At 36.5% G+C, this 15,578-nt stretch overlaps 2 protein-coding genes across 8 annotated transcripts; one reads left to right on the plus strand and one right to left on the minus strand.

The window, feature by feature from the left end:
• The first annotated feature begins 835 nt into the window (after positions 1-835).
• LOC140790398 (E3 SUMO-protein ligase SIZ1-like) lies at positions 836-13,041 on the plus strand. Of its 5 annotated transcripts, none has more exons than XM_073140458.1 (17): positions 836-1,232; positions 2,563-2,643; positions 2,794-2,836; positions 3,471-3,549; positions 3,698-3,857; positions 4,461-4,594; positions 5,222-5,290; positions 6,904-6,991; positions 7,147-7,222; positions 8,102-8,175; positions 8,362-8,469; positions 9,060-9,221; positions 10,336-10,440; positions 10,512-10,592; positions 10,708-11,905; positions 12,250-12,439; positions 12,525-13,041. In XM_073140458.1, the coding sequence occupies exons 1-16, from the start codon at positions 1,209-1,211 to the stop codon at positions 12,393-12,395; spliced, it is 2,628 nt and encodes an 875-aa protein (XP_072996559.1). In that variant the 5' UTR covers positions 836-1,208; the 3' UTR covers positions 12,396-12,439; positions 12,525-13,041. The 5 variants fall into 5 exon arrangements, with proteins under 5 accessions (XP_072996559.1, XP_072996560.1, XP_072996561.1 ...); XM_073140459.1 differs by having other exon boundaries at positions 12,250-12,416; XM_073140460.1 differs by having other exon boundaries at positions 12,250-12,361.
• A 231-nt stretch (positions 13,042-13,272) lies between these two features.
• Positions 13,273-15,101, minus strand: LOC140790399 (DNA-binding protein S1FA-like). Of its 3 annotated transcripts, none has more exons than XM_073140465.1 (3): positions 15,013-15,101; positions 14,780-14,833; positions 13,273-13,896 (listed from the first exon to the last, which is right to left on the minus strand). In XM_073140465.1, the coding sequence occupies exons 2-3, from the start codon at positions 14,810-14,812 to the stop codon at positions 13,681-13,683; spliced, it is 249 nt and encodes an 82-aa protein (XP_072996566.1). In that variant the 5' UTR covers positions 14,813-14,833; positions 15,013-15,101; the 3' UTR covers positions 13,273-13,680. The 3 variants fall into 3 exon arrangements, with proteins under 3 accessions (XP_072996566.1, XP_072996565.1, XP_072996564.1); XM_073140464.1 differs by having other exon boundaries at positions 14,923-15,018; XM_073140463.1 differs by lacking the exon at positions 15,013-15,101 and having other exon boundaries at positions 14,780-14,916.
• Between the last annotated feature and the right edge of the window lie 477 nt (positions 15,102-15,578).

Consider the following 15,578-nt stretch of genomic DNA (forward strand, 5'->3'; position numbering starts at 1 on the left):
AAATTAATTTGCAATGATAATTGATACTAGATATATGTAAAGTTTACAAATTAACTTGAAAACTAAATTGATAAATTAAGATAAAAAAGAACCTGAAACAGAGGAGTGATTTCTTAATCAAATTTATTAAGAATAGAAACATATGAATGCATTTACGAGAGCACGTTGCATTTGGCTGCATATTATGGTTTAAGTCTTTGGGATCGAATTCGATAAAAACTATTTATTTCTTTCTCCTAATCCAATTGTTGAGATTATATAATACTAAATAAAATTAATTAAAAGTATCGATTACTTTTCTAAATTATAAGGGTATATTAGTCATATTTTATTTCTCTCTCTTAACTATCTATTTTTTTATAAAAAATAAAAAAATTAATAAATTTATAGAAGTTAGCACTCATATTATTAAAGAAACGATTATAAGGATAAATACTAAAAAAGTAAATAATTTAATAAAAATTATTAATTTCTCTCTCCTAATCGAATAGTTGAGATTAAATGATACTAAATAAAATTAACAGGAAGTACAGATTATATTGACGCTCCTATTATTAAGGAATTTGTTATAGGATAAACAATAAAAAATATTTAAATTTAAAATTTTTTTTATCACTTAATCTAGTCTAAAATATCTTATATACCATTTAATTTATCAATAATATATACATACATACACTAAAGTCTTTGTTGACTAAATCTAATTATATATTCTAGGGGACTTTTGCATGTATACCCCTGTAAATTCTTTATTTGCGTACATACCCTCAAAATGGGGGACTGAACAGTTAATAAGAAAAATTATAAAAGTAAAATAGCACTAAAAGAAAAAAGCACCTCACGGATGACTTCAGCTTCTAGAGCAGCCAAGCCGCAAGCACAACTCTTTTACACCCATCGCCTTCCTCTCCTCTCTCTCTTCAAGACTCATCCTGAATATTTTCTCCCCCAATCCTTCCTTCCCCTCCGCTTAGGGTTTCGTCGAGCTGCTACTGACTCAATCTGACTATATCCCTCTCGTGACTCTTCTCGATCGACGCCTCGTTACACTTCATGGAAGACGGTTCGTGTCGATCCTAACTCTGCTTCCTTCTTCCCACCGGTTGATCTGATCCCGATCGGGTTGGATCTGGAGGTCGTAATATTGAGGCGGAGGTGGCCAATCCGCTTCTATTTCCGCGTCCGTACCTCGTGCCGACGCGGGAGCGATGGATTTGGTGTCCGGCTGTAAGGTATCGGCCTTACGTGCTTTGCTGATAGATTTCTATACGATTCCCTTAGAATTTTCTGATTGTTTGCTTTATATGGAGATTTCTTTTGCTTCACTAGCACTTAAAGGTGTCGAAAGATCTCGTGGACGCTGCTGTAGTTTTTGTGGTTTATGAGTATTGTTTGAACTTGCTTTTGAGGTTATTTTCTTAATCTGGCTTCGCAATTTTAGCAAATGCAGGATGCCCTTCAGTCGGTGCTGCAACTCGTTTCAGCATCAACTTATGAGTTATGGTCGATTTATTCAATGCTCATATTATTTCTTAGGCTTGAATTGGTGGTCTACAAAGGGTATGAAGCGCTACTAAGTGGGATAAAAGTGGGGGCCAAGACTGTTTTATCCTACTGCTCCATCTGATGGCTTCTTATTTGTATTTTAATCTTCTTGGAAACAATAGCAGGACAGGATTAAGAGAAGGAAAATGTTTTTTATCTGTTGTTTGGCAACAATAGCAGGATACTGCATAATTGATTGGAAACAAAGTGATAGAATAAGGATAAACAATCAGTGGTTAAGATTGCAAATGAGTTAAGTGGTTATCTGTTGTTTGGATTTGATATAGAGCCCAAATTTTCAACTTTCACTCACTAGAATAAGACTTAATTGACTTCATCACCTAACTTGTCGGTAAAGGAAGACTATCGACCAAATAGAGACACAAAGGAGGGGTTTAGGACAAAGATCTACCTGTGGCTCAACTAGTATCTAACTCAAACTGTCATTGCCCCATCCAAAGGTTGCATGGCCTTTTAGGTGTCCATTAGATTTTCTGGTTGCTATCAATGGATTCATGACTAGATTGCTTAGATGGTTGGGCTACTAGTAGAAGTAATCCGGAATTGATGGCATAGCCAGTGTGCAATGACTTGTAATGGTTGATCAAATGTTTTAAATGAGAACAACTTATGATTAGATTTATCAGTTTATGTGATAACACAATGAATCGACAACCACTTGAGTTCTCTATTTCAAGATAATTTTTGGTTGACAGTTGGTCAGCTGAGCAATGCCTCATTTTGAATGAGATGAAATGTGAAAAAGTCTCACTCGAAAGCTATAAGCTAAGACATGCGTTGCTACTGAAAAACTGATCTTTGAACAAATTCCATACCTCTTATTGTCACTGTACTACTGGATTTAACTCTTGTTTGTTTTGTCAAAACAAACTTCTCCAATCTATTGTGCTGCTATTAATTGTATTTTAGGTTGGCTGATAATATCTGACATCCGATTTGCCTCGCTGTTGGCTGTTCCTCTTTCATATTCGTAACAGTCAAATGCTTCTATTACAGGACAAATTGGGTTACTTCAGGATAAAGGAACTTAAGGATGTCCTGCATCAAGTTGGTGTGGCGAAGCAGGGAAAGAAGCAGGTTGGTGGAAAATATTAGTCTGCTGATATATGTCTTCTTGGTTTTAAAGTTCATGTATTTGCCTTTCGATTAAGCTTGTTAATTTTCGTTATGTGGTTTCGTCTTCTGTTTTGTTATCATCATCTTGATTTGTTTTCTGTTTTTGTGCAGGATCTTGTTGACAGGATCTTAGCTTTGCTTTCTGATGAACAAGGTAATGGGTTTTTCCTTTTCGCTTGCTCCAGATTTGTGACATTTGTGAAACATCCTGTTGTCTTCTGCATTATTGTCTTTTTCCTAGTTTCCACCTGAAAAGTGTTTAAGCATTTGAGTTTGACATTGCTTTCACAAGAAAGACTTGATCTAGTCCTACCTGAATCCTTTATGTTGGTTGATCCTGATTTTACAGCTAAATATGGAAGGCTAGAATAAATGCTTTCGATTATAGTTATTTTGTGATCAATGTTGTATCAAAAAATCTGATACTATGTACATATACTGTGCACGTGTTTTTGTTCCTTTTTCCTGCATGAGTTTTTATGATTTAATAGTATTGGACCATTTTTGTTTGGAAAATCTTGGAACCTTTTCTTCTTCTTTTATTGGAGGCCGGTTGCAACGTGTTTATTATCTTTCTGATGCATGTGTTTACATATGCAGAATTGCATGTACTTGCATATACTACATGTATTTTTTTTTATTTTTTTGGGTAGTCATTTTAGCCTTGAATTTCTGATCATAGCTCACATAGATCTGTATTTCTGGGGCATCTCCATTGCTTTGTTTGGTTGAAAGGGTAACTTGTTGATTATGACATCTCCATAATGTGCATCCTTATTCTTTTGTAGTCTCCAAATTGAACAGTTCATCTAGAAAAGAAGTTATTGGAAAAGAAGCAGTAGCAAAAATAATTGATGACACTTACAGGTGAGGTTCAAATATTTATAATATTTTATTTATAATCCATTTATGTTTGTTCATTTCTTTTGTTTCTGTCCATTAAATGGCATTGTCAACTCTCTATTACATACAAATCTCTCTGAACTATGCTATCATATTTTGATACTTTTTGCAGAAAAATGCAAGTTCCTGGAGCTCCTGATTTAGCATCGAAGAGCCAGAGTGCCTTAGTAGCTAATGTCAAGCCTAAAAAAGAAGTAGATGATTCTTCTCGGTTGGATATGAAGATTCGTTGCCCTTGTGGTAGTTCGTTGAGTAATGAGTCCATGATTAAGGTAATCATTCTCTCTGTTTGCTGCCAGAATAAAGACTAATTCATATAGCAATGCTAGCTTGTATAATGCCTGCTTGTAGATTCCACGCGGTCTTGTATCTCACAACAATTTAGAGCACCGGACTAACAAGGTTTTCTTTACCAAGACTCTTTTATCTGACTCACAATACAACTAAATCCTAGTGACACTCAATTAAATGCTTCCTGGGCAAACCTAGTCCTCTGAGCTATGCATATCATCCTGAAAATGGCAAATGTACAATATTAGAGTGCATCATGTTCAGATCCCACTTTTTCTCAGAAGATATGATGCAGGAGAAATCAATCTAATAACCAATAACTCTTATTGTCTCCATTGTCTCTTTTTTTTCTTTGCTTCTCACTTCTGTCCTCAAATTTACAAGAAAAAAAGGGCTTGTTTTGTCAGGTCCTTGTCACTCATTATCTTCACTTGTTCTTAATGTACTTGTCTATATTGAACCATTGCATTCAAAGTGAAATCTGCTTATCTGCAATTACCTTCTTCCTACTAACTACTGCAGCTCTGATGGATTTACATTTACTGTTTCTGTAGCACTAAATGGCTTCCTTTTACTACTTACAGTGTGAAGATCCACGATGCAATGTTTGGCAACATCTTGGCTGTGTCATCATACCTGAGAAGCCTATCGAGGGTGTTCCACTAGAAATTCCACCCTGCTTTTATTGTGAAATATGCCGAATAAATAGGGCCGATCCGTATGTTGGTCCAACCTGACACAGTATTATATTTTTAGCTTTATTTCTTATTTTGCTAATCTAATAGCATATAGCCATTTCTTCTATTTGTTGCAATCCTATGATTTTGTAGCGTATTATTTGGTGCATCCAATGCTCTTATAATGCACTGATTGTTTCTTTCTTTTGATGAAATCTTGAAATTCAATCTTCTGACTGGAATGCAAAGATAGTTCCGTGAGTGTGCTGTTATGTGCAGAGCATGCAAACATACATTGTTAATTGTTTATGTAAACATATGAGCATTCATATTCTGACTGAAGCATTCTTAATACATGCAAACAAGCAAGTTAACAGGCAATAAGCAATATTGGAGACTTTTATCCCTATTTCTCAGGGCATTGCACATTTCTTTAACAACATTACAGCTCTATTTACACCTAGATACTAATATGACCTATATGAATTTATGATTATGAAAGATTCTCGTTCACATTTGTTGTGCGACTTGTGCCAAAAGTTCTAGATTTTCAGTCAATTTTTTGTTCTCTCTAACTTTAATATGATAGATCCCTAGGCAGATTCAACCATTTTTTTTTGAGTGGGCTAGTAATAATTTCTAAAATAGTTTCATTTTGGAACATACAGATTTTGGTTGACGGTTGCCCATCCTTTACTTCCGGTGAAGTTAGCTTCTTCTGCCATTGCAGCAGATGGGTGAGTTATATGTGATACATATTGCAATCTTTTTCTTGTTTCACAGGTCAAGAAGTTTGACCAATTATTCCAAAGACTTGTTTGATTTCTAGTTTTATGCATGCTATTATGCTAGAGCTCTTAATGAAGGTTGAAATTCCAATTTGATTGAAGTTTGTGCGCTAAGCATGCTGACCTGTGGTGGTGAGCATGGGTTGTGCCTTGTTGGCATTAACACAGAGGGGTATCTTGATAAGCCTTTGTATTTCAAATATCGACCTTTTTTAGCCATGCCTACTCTGTATCTATTACAACTTTACCACAGGTTGGTCAACAAGTTTTGGTGGTAGTTCATTGACATGGGTTTCCATTATTGTTGGCATATTGCTCTTGATATCTTTAACCCAAGTTACCAAGTACTTGCTCCTATTTGGATGAGGATGCTTTTGATCGCTTTCCTAGAGTGGATAATCTACTTTTATAATTATATTGCATCTTATTATGGAGCTATCATTTTGTTTAATTAACTACATGAATTACTAAACTTCTGTGGTTACATGTGGAAGGCAACAGTTTAATACAAAGTTACTTAGGCTTCACTTAGATTTAGCTAATATATTAAGTCGCATAGTTTAGACTTCAAGTCGTGTGACTTGCCGAGCGATTGATTCGAACTAAATACTCCTTGTTATATCACTTTAAGCCGTCGTTGCTGTCGAGTTATTTCTCTAAGCTACTATACCATAGAGTTATTGACCAAGTAAAATCGAGTCGTTGAGCTAAATCATAAAACCACTCCAAAAAAAAATTTCTACACTAATTGATTGGGAGCGAAGATATTAAAACATTTTTAGTCATAGAGAAGGTAATACTATCTTTATTAAAATTAGTCGGTAAATCGTTAGCTAATAATAAGTTAGATGCCTCGATATAAGAGCTTGAACTCTCTTATAATATAAGCCACAGAATTAAGCTAATCCATCTTAAAAAATGAGTGACAATATATATATATATATTGCTCTTATCCAATATGATACAAATGGGCCAACTCATCCTTATCAAACTTGATCTGATGTAACAAAAGGTGCTTCCCATTGTGATCGGCGAAGTCTAAACTCAAGAAAATGTTTTTCTCAGACAACTTTCCTTTTTAAGAAAAAGTAGTTCTTGAAGAGCGCTTTAAGCAAAGCTGAGGCGATATCAAACATGCGATGTGCATGGGACAATAGGTCAGGGTTAGCATGTAGATTTTGAGCAATAAGCTGGGTTAGGGATGATGACACGAGCAAGAGGTAAGAAGGAGATTTGAGCTTAAGATGATTACATGGTCATCAATAATTTTGTTAACCTGCTTTATACTTGCAAGTTTTGGTTAAAGTGGGCAGTTGAAAGGCCTCTTTATTTTGTGTTAATGATCTTGATTGATGGTAAATATAATTGCATGAGCTACTGTAATTCATGTTGGTAACTTTAAAATACACGTGTTGTAGAGTTTTTCTTCATGAGTTACTGAATGACATCAAACTGTGCTTTAAATGGCAATATGTCTTGTGATTCCTCTGCTTTGAAATTTTTCGTAAGTTTTCTTTATAGTGATGCTTGTTCCATGATTTGAATTTTCCTCTTATATTCAGGACATGTGATGTGCAATGCATAGAGAAGAGCTTTCCATTATCAAGAGCTCATAGAGAAATGCTGCAGCGTACTGACTTTGATCTTCAGGTTTATTCCTTTTACTGATTTGCTCGATAATGGGAAGTCTTTTTCACCTATAATGCAAAATAAGAACAGTATTTGATTTTAAGATGTAGAACAGGTTATTTCTTGTCAACATTTTTGGGATTTATAGCCTGTAATGCTGGTGCATACTCTTGCAGATTTGGTGTATTCTTCTCAATGACAAAGTACCATTTAGGATACATTGGCCACTGAATGCTGATTTACAAGTCAATGGTGTGTTTCATTATTTCTAACTTCAAACAATGACCTAATCATCTGTTGTTCCATTTGTTGTTGGTTTGAAATTTTTTTCATTTATTTGCTAATTTGTTGTATTTAGTTTCGAGTTTCTCTTTATGAATGTAAGATGTATTAATAATATGTTTCTTTATATATTCATTTTTCTTTCATTATCCATCTTTTTTCTTATTTTGAACTTTGACATATATTCTGAATTTTGTTAGCACCAATTTTCAGTGAAAAGAAAATATTTAAAATGTCTGGTTCAGAGTAGAACCAGTTCTTTCAACATCATATGGCCACTTCAGATTCTTCTGTCTACTGATCATTTTTAAAAAACTTATATATAGGTTTCCTTGTCTCTTCCTTTGCTTCTACTTGTAGGCATTGTTTCCCCACCTCATGATGGTGTTTATATTCTCCAAAATTTTAAACCACTTTTTAGGGGATTCAACTTCTAAGAATTTTGCGTGATTGAGTAGATGGAAGGCTGATGAATGGGATGTGGAACCATGTTAGCTTGTACTTCTCATTGATGCCTTTTCTATTTTTACAAGTTCTTTGAGAGTAATAACTTCTTGTCTTGAATGGAGGCTTGTTGACCACTATTCATACTCTATTTGACTTTTTTTGTTGATTAGCATGGGTGATGGAGTGTGCTTGTGCATGTGCTTCTATCAAAAGGACTTTTTCAGTTTCTGTATGTATTGCAGAATTTTACTTTTATGCTTTGCCCCTTGGAAAGGCCACTTGAGGTTGCTGTGAATGTGAAATTCAATAAAATTTTCTAAGACCCAATGTCTTCCTTTTACAGATTAGAATTTGTTGGATAGAAGTTGCTAACTGTTTGCTTGTCATTGCATTTCCCTTCAGGTATTCCAATTCGAATGACTAACAGGCCAAGCACACAGCAGTTAGGAAATAGTGGCAGGGACGATGGTCCAGTGGTGCGTCCCTTGTAATTTCTAGAAAGTACTCTCTTTCTGATGCTGCTGACTCTGACACTGCTAATTGATGACTTCTATTATGTTTTTGCTTTTCCAAGAATTTTATTCGTAAATGTTGTCTATACAGTTATGCTGACAATGTTGATTAGTTAAGAGTCTTAGTACTTCTTTCAACACATTTCTCAGATTACCACATGCAGCAGGGAAGGGGTCAACAAGATCTGTTTATCGAGAGGTGATGCTCGCACCTTTTGTTTTGGTGTCAGAATTGCCAAGCGACGGACAGTTCATCAGGTAAGTAGGTTTTCCTGACTAGTAAATCAAATAGCACCATAGGATTATATTCTTGATACATGACAACACTAAGATTGAATCACTGATATATCCAGCTCATTATATGTGCAGTTACACTAAGATCTTAAGATGATAGAGAACAGTGAAATCCATTGTTCAACATGCATGCTGTGAAAAAGAAAAGCATGTATGCTGTTCTCTCCGTGACATTATACTACTTTGTAGGAGTGAAATTAAATGGCTTGAGAATACAGATGTTTACAAATTTGCTTTCAACTACCACTAGTTTGGGTATATCTTATCTATTTTCTGTATTTCTTTTATATTTTATTAGATTGAAAGACAACAACTTTTTTCTTCTGTTAAACCAGACCAAGCCTTGAGCTGACTATGTTTACCTTCTATATTTTTGTTGTTACTGTCATTTCAATTGTCAAGTGACATTTGGTTCAGCAATTGTAAGGTGCCGTGGTTTCTAACGAAGTTATTTATATCTTTTCCTTGTTCTCGGATCACTATGTTCAACGGTTTTGCTTCTCATACTCTGCTTTATTTTTAATTCTACTTGTTCACCTTGTTTTTTCTTTCAGGTTCTCAATTTGGTTCCTAAGGAAGCAGATGGTGAGAGTTTTGGTGATGCCCTTACCCGTGTACGCCGTTGTCTTGGTGGTGGAACAGCAACAGACAATGCAGACAGTGACAGCGATATTGAAGTTGTGGCTGATTCTGTCACCATCAATCTGCGCTGTCCTGTAAGTACGACATAGCATAGCTGTGGATAGTTATCATTCCTATCAAGTTTCGGGCAAAATTAACCAAAAGGATGAAGAAACAGTCCTAGTATGGTTGAAACTTACTGTCCATGGCTGGAACCAGGCTATTTGCTAATTTTGGCCTCAGTTTTGGTGTCTTGTCAGAACTAATCCATTTTGTCTGGAACAGATTTGTTGTGGTCAATTTTTTAACGATGGGTCAAACCCAATAACTTCGGCTGAATTTTGCCACACATCTTGCAAGTACAAAATAAAATTCATGAATACACATGGAAGATAATGAAGTAGGTTCATGCGGCTGCCATTAGGGATAAAGCTGGAAAGCCGTAGCAACAGAAGTATGAAACATAACTTGGATTTCAAAGTCAAAAACTTCAGTCACATAATTTCATAAGTCACAATAAATGCTTGCCATTCTAGCTAAATATATTCTTTATCCTAAGATTCTAGATGCTCCATGGAAAATGTGGAAGAGAACAGTTTTTAATGTGAAGACAAAACTGGTTGTTAGAAGATCTTTAACTTTTACTAAACAGTTAGTCTGATCAATAAGAATATATAATAATACACTTAGACGGGATAAAGTCTGCAGATTAGTGCAGCATAATAATACACTTATCAGAAAGAAACTTCATGTCACAAGTTTTACAGATTAATGTAGCATGACGCAGATTGCATAATTCTGACAAAGTAGCACCAGATCAAGATAATTTGAACTGTGGAGGTCATGAGAAAGATCAATTGGAATCTTCTTCTTTTTTTCATTCAGTTGGGTCAGCTATTGCACGTTGACCAGTACGGGTGTTTGGGTTAGACAACTCCTACCTGATTTCATGTGTTGCATGGATCAAGCTTGTATATGATTACTTATATAGCTTGATCTAGTCTAGAGTCTAAATTGAACCTGACCAACTGCCATCCATAGTGACAAGTTTGACTTCCATTATGCAATATGAGTTTCTGATCTTCTTGTGGTGCTGAAGACCTTAATTTGAACCTGTGAAGTAGATATCTTCTTTTCACTATCTCACAGTGAAAAAGTTGTTTTAACTAATTATTGTTTCATATTTATTTCCGGCATTTCTTTTGGCAGATGAGTGGCTCAAGAATGAGAACTGCTGGCAGATTCAAACCATGTGTTCACATGGGTTGTTTTGATCTAGAAACTTTTGTGGAACTTAATCAACGGTCACGGAAGGTAACAAAATATCCCCTTGAATAATTCAATCTTTTCTTTTCGTGGTCTGTTGTATGTTAGTTTTTCTGCAGTGGCAATGTCCAATTTGCTTGAAGAATTACTCTTTGGAGAGCATCATTATTGATCCTTATTTCAACTGCATAACTTCTTTGGTGGGTTCTTCTTGATCTTGGATAAATATTAATGTGATTCATTTTTGCCTAAGAACTGATCATCTCATAGCATCTACCTAAGATCTGATCATCTCATAGCATCTTGGTGATATAGATGCAAAACTGTGGAGAGGACGCAAATGAGATTGATGTGAAGCCTGATGGTTCTTGGCGAGTAAAGAATGGAGGTGAATATGAGGAGCTTGCACAGTGGCATTTGCCTGATGGTACTCTTTATGTTGCTACAGATGCAGAATTGAGGACGGACTTGGATGTCAGGAAGCATATTAAAGAGGAGGGTTTTTCTGAAGGATTCAGCTGTCTGAAGTTGGGAAGTAACAGAAACAACAGAATGTGGGAGGCTAGTAAGCCTGAAGAACTTCAATCTCTGCCATTTGGAAATGATGCAGTTGAAAACTTTGAAAGCAAGAGTGTCATACCTATGAACAGCAGTAGGGCCACAGGAAGATTTAAAAATGGGGAAGATCCAAGCTATAATCAGCAAGGTAGAGGGTGTTTTGCTTTTTCTTTGGACAATGACCATGAACTGGGTTCTCCTCCTCTCAACTTTGACCCATATAATGTGGATGAAAGAGTCCCTGAAGCACCATCAAATGATGCAGATGTAATAATACTAAGCGACTCTGATGAAGACAATGTAACTGTGGTGTCTCCTAGGGTAGATTACGCTGGCACAGGTCTTGATGCCGGGATCTCTTTTCCTGCCAACCAACCTGAATCTTCTGGAACTTATATTGAAGATCCCGGAGAAGGGATGAACGGAAATTCATGTCTTGACCTCCTAAACAATGACACTGATGATTTTGGAATGCCATTCTGGGATTATCAGACATGTCCTCAGAATGATGCTAGTTTCCACATATTTGAACAAGATTCGCATGTTGTAGATGATTTGCTTGAAGTGCAACAACATTCCACCAGTTGCCAATTGCTTAATGGTTATGGGTCTGTTTCAGGTGCTAATTTAGGAGAAACTGGATCAACCCGTGACTTTTCATCCTCTCATTCTAATTTTGAAGCAAAAGGGAGCCTTCTTGATAACCCTTTAGGATTCGCACATGATGATTCTTCTTTGCAGATTTTTCTTTCCAATGAGCCTGATGGTGGTACAATGCATGCTAACTCAAATGGTCATGTTAAAATGGCTACTGGTAGCCATTCTGATAATTGGATATCTCTTAGCCTTGGTCATGCTGGTGGAAGTTATGTGGATCGTGTTGCTACAGAAGGGTTGAGTCCAGATGGACGTTTTACAGCTGATGACAATAGGACAAAATCATTAGTCAATGCTGGTTAGTACCTTCTCTCCTATAGGATCCTTTTTTTTACAGTCCTGCTTGTAGTTTCTGCATCTTCACTTTTGTTTAAAAATATTTGCCAAAAGATATATACTTATGATGATTAGGCAACTGTCAACACTACTGATCATGTGTTTTGCTTATGTAGCTTTTTTACTTGAGTCTTTCTAGATATGTTGTATATTTGCAAGTTGCAACCCCACTAAAGTTTCTCTTGCGTGCTGTTGCTCTTCTGGACCTGCTATAACTACTTCCTGCTCAAATCTTAGGCTACTGAACTTTTTTTCTGGCTGTGAGAACGCAATTTAACATATAATATATACTTTCTCCTGATGCAGCTTCAATTCTTCAGAGTATGAACGATGACAGACTTGGCAAAGCAGCCCCAAGAACTCAGAGGTCTTCTGATCCTTTCTCACCTCCTCGCCAACCTCGTTCCGTTCGCCAACGGTTGGTTCTGTCAATTGATACTGATTCTGATTAGCTTCTAAACCGATCAGATATGGTGATCTTGAATTAACTTGAGAGGTCTATTTCCTCTGTTATTTACTGCTTGCAATGGATCTGGTGACCGATCTCCTCTTACTTGTTTTTTTATTTTTTGTGTGTGTAGAAGAGATCAACCTCATCCCTTCTGTCTGTGAGGAGTGCTGCTGCAAGATCTGGTCCCCCCAAGTGGCTTCGATAAAAAAATTCTAGTTGCATCAGCCATATTAACCGTCTTATGCTGAGATTGGTGTTCAGGAGTTCCTGTTAGTTGACATTCTTGCAGTACCTTCGTCGAGGGGGTTGACTTTGGTCAGCCATCTTTGACCCAGGTTGATGCAAAGCCATTTGGTCTGAACATGGGCACACCGTAATCAATGTGAGAGTTTGATCATAGTAGCAGCAAAGGAGGACAGATACAACTTTTATGAGGTTTCTGGCACCTGTGGAAAGGCAATTTGTATCATATCAACAGTCTAACTTGCTCGATCAATGTAAATATGTTTCCATTTTAATCTTAAAGGCAGCATCTTCTGTGTCGGTCTTTGCAGGTTAATATGGTGATAGAATGTTGTCTACATAATTTCAACTCTGTTGACCATGAATTCTAAGTATACATTCCAATGGAGCTTATTTAAATAGATGTCTTCTCTGAATGTTTGCTTGTAATGCGGTGATAGATTCTTTCTATAATTTGCTTGTTATCGAGATCACACCAAAGTGGGGGGTGGTTGTTTTGCCGCACCTGAAAAGAAAGAGGTAGAAGATTCTCGGCTAGAGCATTTTCCCATGCTATGAATTCTGTTGGATGTTATTATTGACCCAGAACTTAAAACACGAGAATGCGACGAACTAAAGTATCTCCAACAAACATATTTTACAAGCAAAAGGAACTTTTCAAACATTTTATCGGCAGTAAAATCTTGCAAATCACCTCTGGCAACATATAGTTGTAAACAAAAGGAACTACCACTGACTTGATACTTTTGACATAACAAGCAATCGCCAAGTTTACAAAGTAAAGATACGCCACTAGATGCAGAGCTGAGCCACTTTCACTGACTGATGGCCAAAGGCAACACACAAGAATAAACAGTTGAAACTTTTAAAAGCCAAGATCAATAATTAGTAGAATTAGTTCATGAAGGTATTCTATTGCTGCTTAAAACGCAGGTCTAGGTGTTTGTTCTTCTCCATAACAAGCTCTGTCTTTGACAACAAAGAGAATGTTTAAAGCAGTTGGAGCTTAGCATAGAACTGTTGACATGAGAACACAGAGCTCCCTACTCTCCTGGGGCAGAAACTCCCTGCTTGAGCCTCTCCCTCTTCATCTTTTTTTTGGAGATGGGTTTCTTTTTTCTTGGAGGAAGGGTCTTTTGTGCATACATGTAAAGAGCATAGTTCCCAACTAGAAAGAGCAGCACAAGGCCTCCCACAACAAGCAAGACCACCATACCTGGGTTCAACCCTCTTTTCCCTTCCTCAACGATAACATTACCCTGTATATTGCAAAGATCATCATCTCATCACAGAAAATGATAAGAGGGGGAAAAAGAAAACTCTAACAGTAAGCAAGATAAGAGAAGATAATAACGATACTCAACAACTGGATTATCACTAGGTGCATGGGTACCAAATCAGGTGTATGGATATAGTTGTGTATGCAAATCTATTTCCACGGTTAAAGGAATGTCTCAAGAATATGCTAAATATTTTGAAACTATTATTCCCGGCAAGATTTATTACTAATGTAATGCTGCAAGAACAGAGGAAATTTTAGTCTAAAACCGCAGAGGCAAATAAACGAGTAACATGAATGTGCTAGTGATATATCCTTCATTATTCATTATAAGGAGAATTTGTTGAGTTTCTTTCATGTTACCACATGAACATAATCAAACTAATGCATGATGCACAAGCCAAATCTGATTCGTAATCTTTGAAATGTAATCAATATCATGAGATCTGTGAGTAAATAAAGGTGATTTGTAAATCCTTAAAGTATCCTTGACCTTATACTCAAAGCTCTTTTCACACAAGTCTTTACGTCAATTAAAAATTCCTTTTTTTTTTCCTTCTCGAGTCAATCAATTAATCCTAAATGCTGGACTCTCATGAAAATGCAAACACACAACAAATGAACTCCAAATTACGAAGAAATTGCAACATAATTGTTCATGCAAAGTGACCAATTCCACCACTCACCAACCAATCTAAAGCAATTCATCAGAAAAACCTCGGATCTTACTCATGCATTACCTCCTCCTCCCCCTCTTGCACACCAAACCCAGATCAAACTCCAGTACGACAGATCCAATTAAAATTGACGACAGATCTGGAAACAAACTCAAAGCGCACATCAAAGGAGAGAAGAAGTATTACCTCGCCATCAGTGAAAGAGTACTGATCGGCCATCGTACGCCGCCTCACCTAGTCCTGCATTCCGGATCTAAGATTAGCTTAGTTTCTGTTAATTCGCGGATAATATCGAAAAGGTGGGAAACGAAGTTGGCGATCGGATCTACCAAATCGGATCCTCGATCTAGGGTTTATTAGGTGTTCTTATTCTATAGGAATAAAGAAGGGGGATAGAGAAGAGGAGATGGAAGCGTTACCTTGTCCGTCCTACTCTCTCTCTCTCCCTCTTTCTCTCTTATATTATTCTTTCTTTTAGGACATAATTACACTGAGACCCTCACCCATTGCTCCTTTCTAACTACAATCTTTATTACCTTCTAGTAAAGTTGGTAATACTTTTCCATAACCAAATAGATCATCTATTCAACTTAGTTTAGTAGCTTGGTCAACTGCTCGACTCGGTTGATAGCTCGACAGTACAGTTAGCTTGGAGGAGCAGCGTGAAGTAAGAGTAGTGCAATGACACCAGTCAACAATCAATCAGGTACTGCTGGCTGGGTCAAAAACCGTTCAATGTTTCTACTGTTCCCTGGTATCCACGTTGTTCACTCCGTAATAAGTCCTTTATATTATTTCAGACAGAAGATCCCGAAAAGGAATTTAAAATAAGTATGCACATGGCTTAAAATCTAGACTAAACAATTTATTATATTAACTAAGAAACTTAGTAAAACTTAAGTGTGTGTGTATCTAAGGAGAGTTAGTTCTTTATCCGGCCCACATTTATAGCTTCGAGTGATAAAAAAAAATACAACATTTATTT

Source organism: Typha latifolia, chromosome 6, assembly GCF_019914945.1.
Source record: "Typha latifolia isolate L0001 chromosome 6, TyphaL0001v2, whole genome shotgun sequence".
NCBI lineage: Eukaryota > Viridiplantae > Streptophyta > Magnoliopsida > Poales > Typhaceae > Typha > Typha latifolia.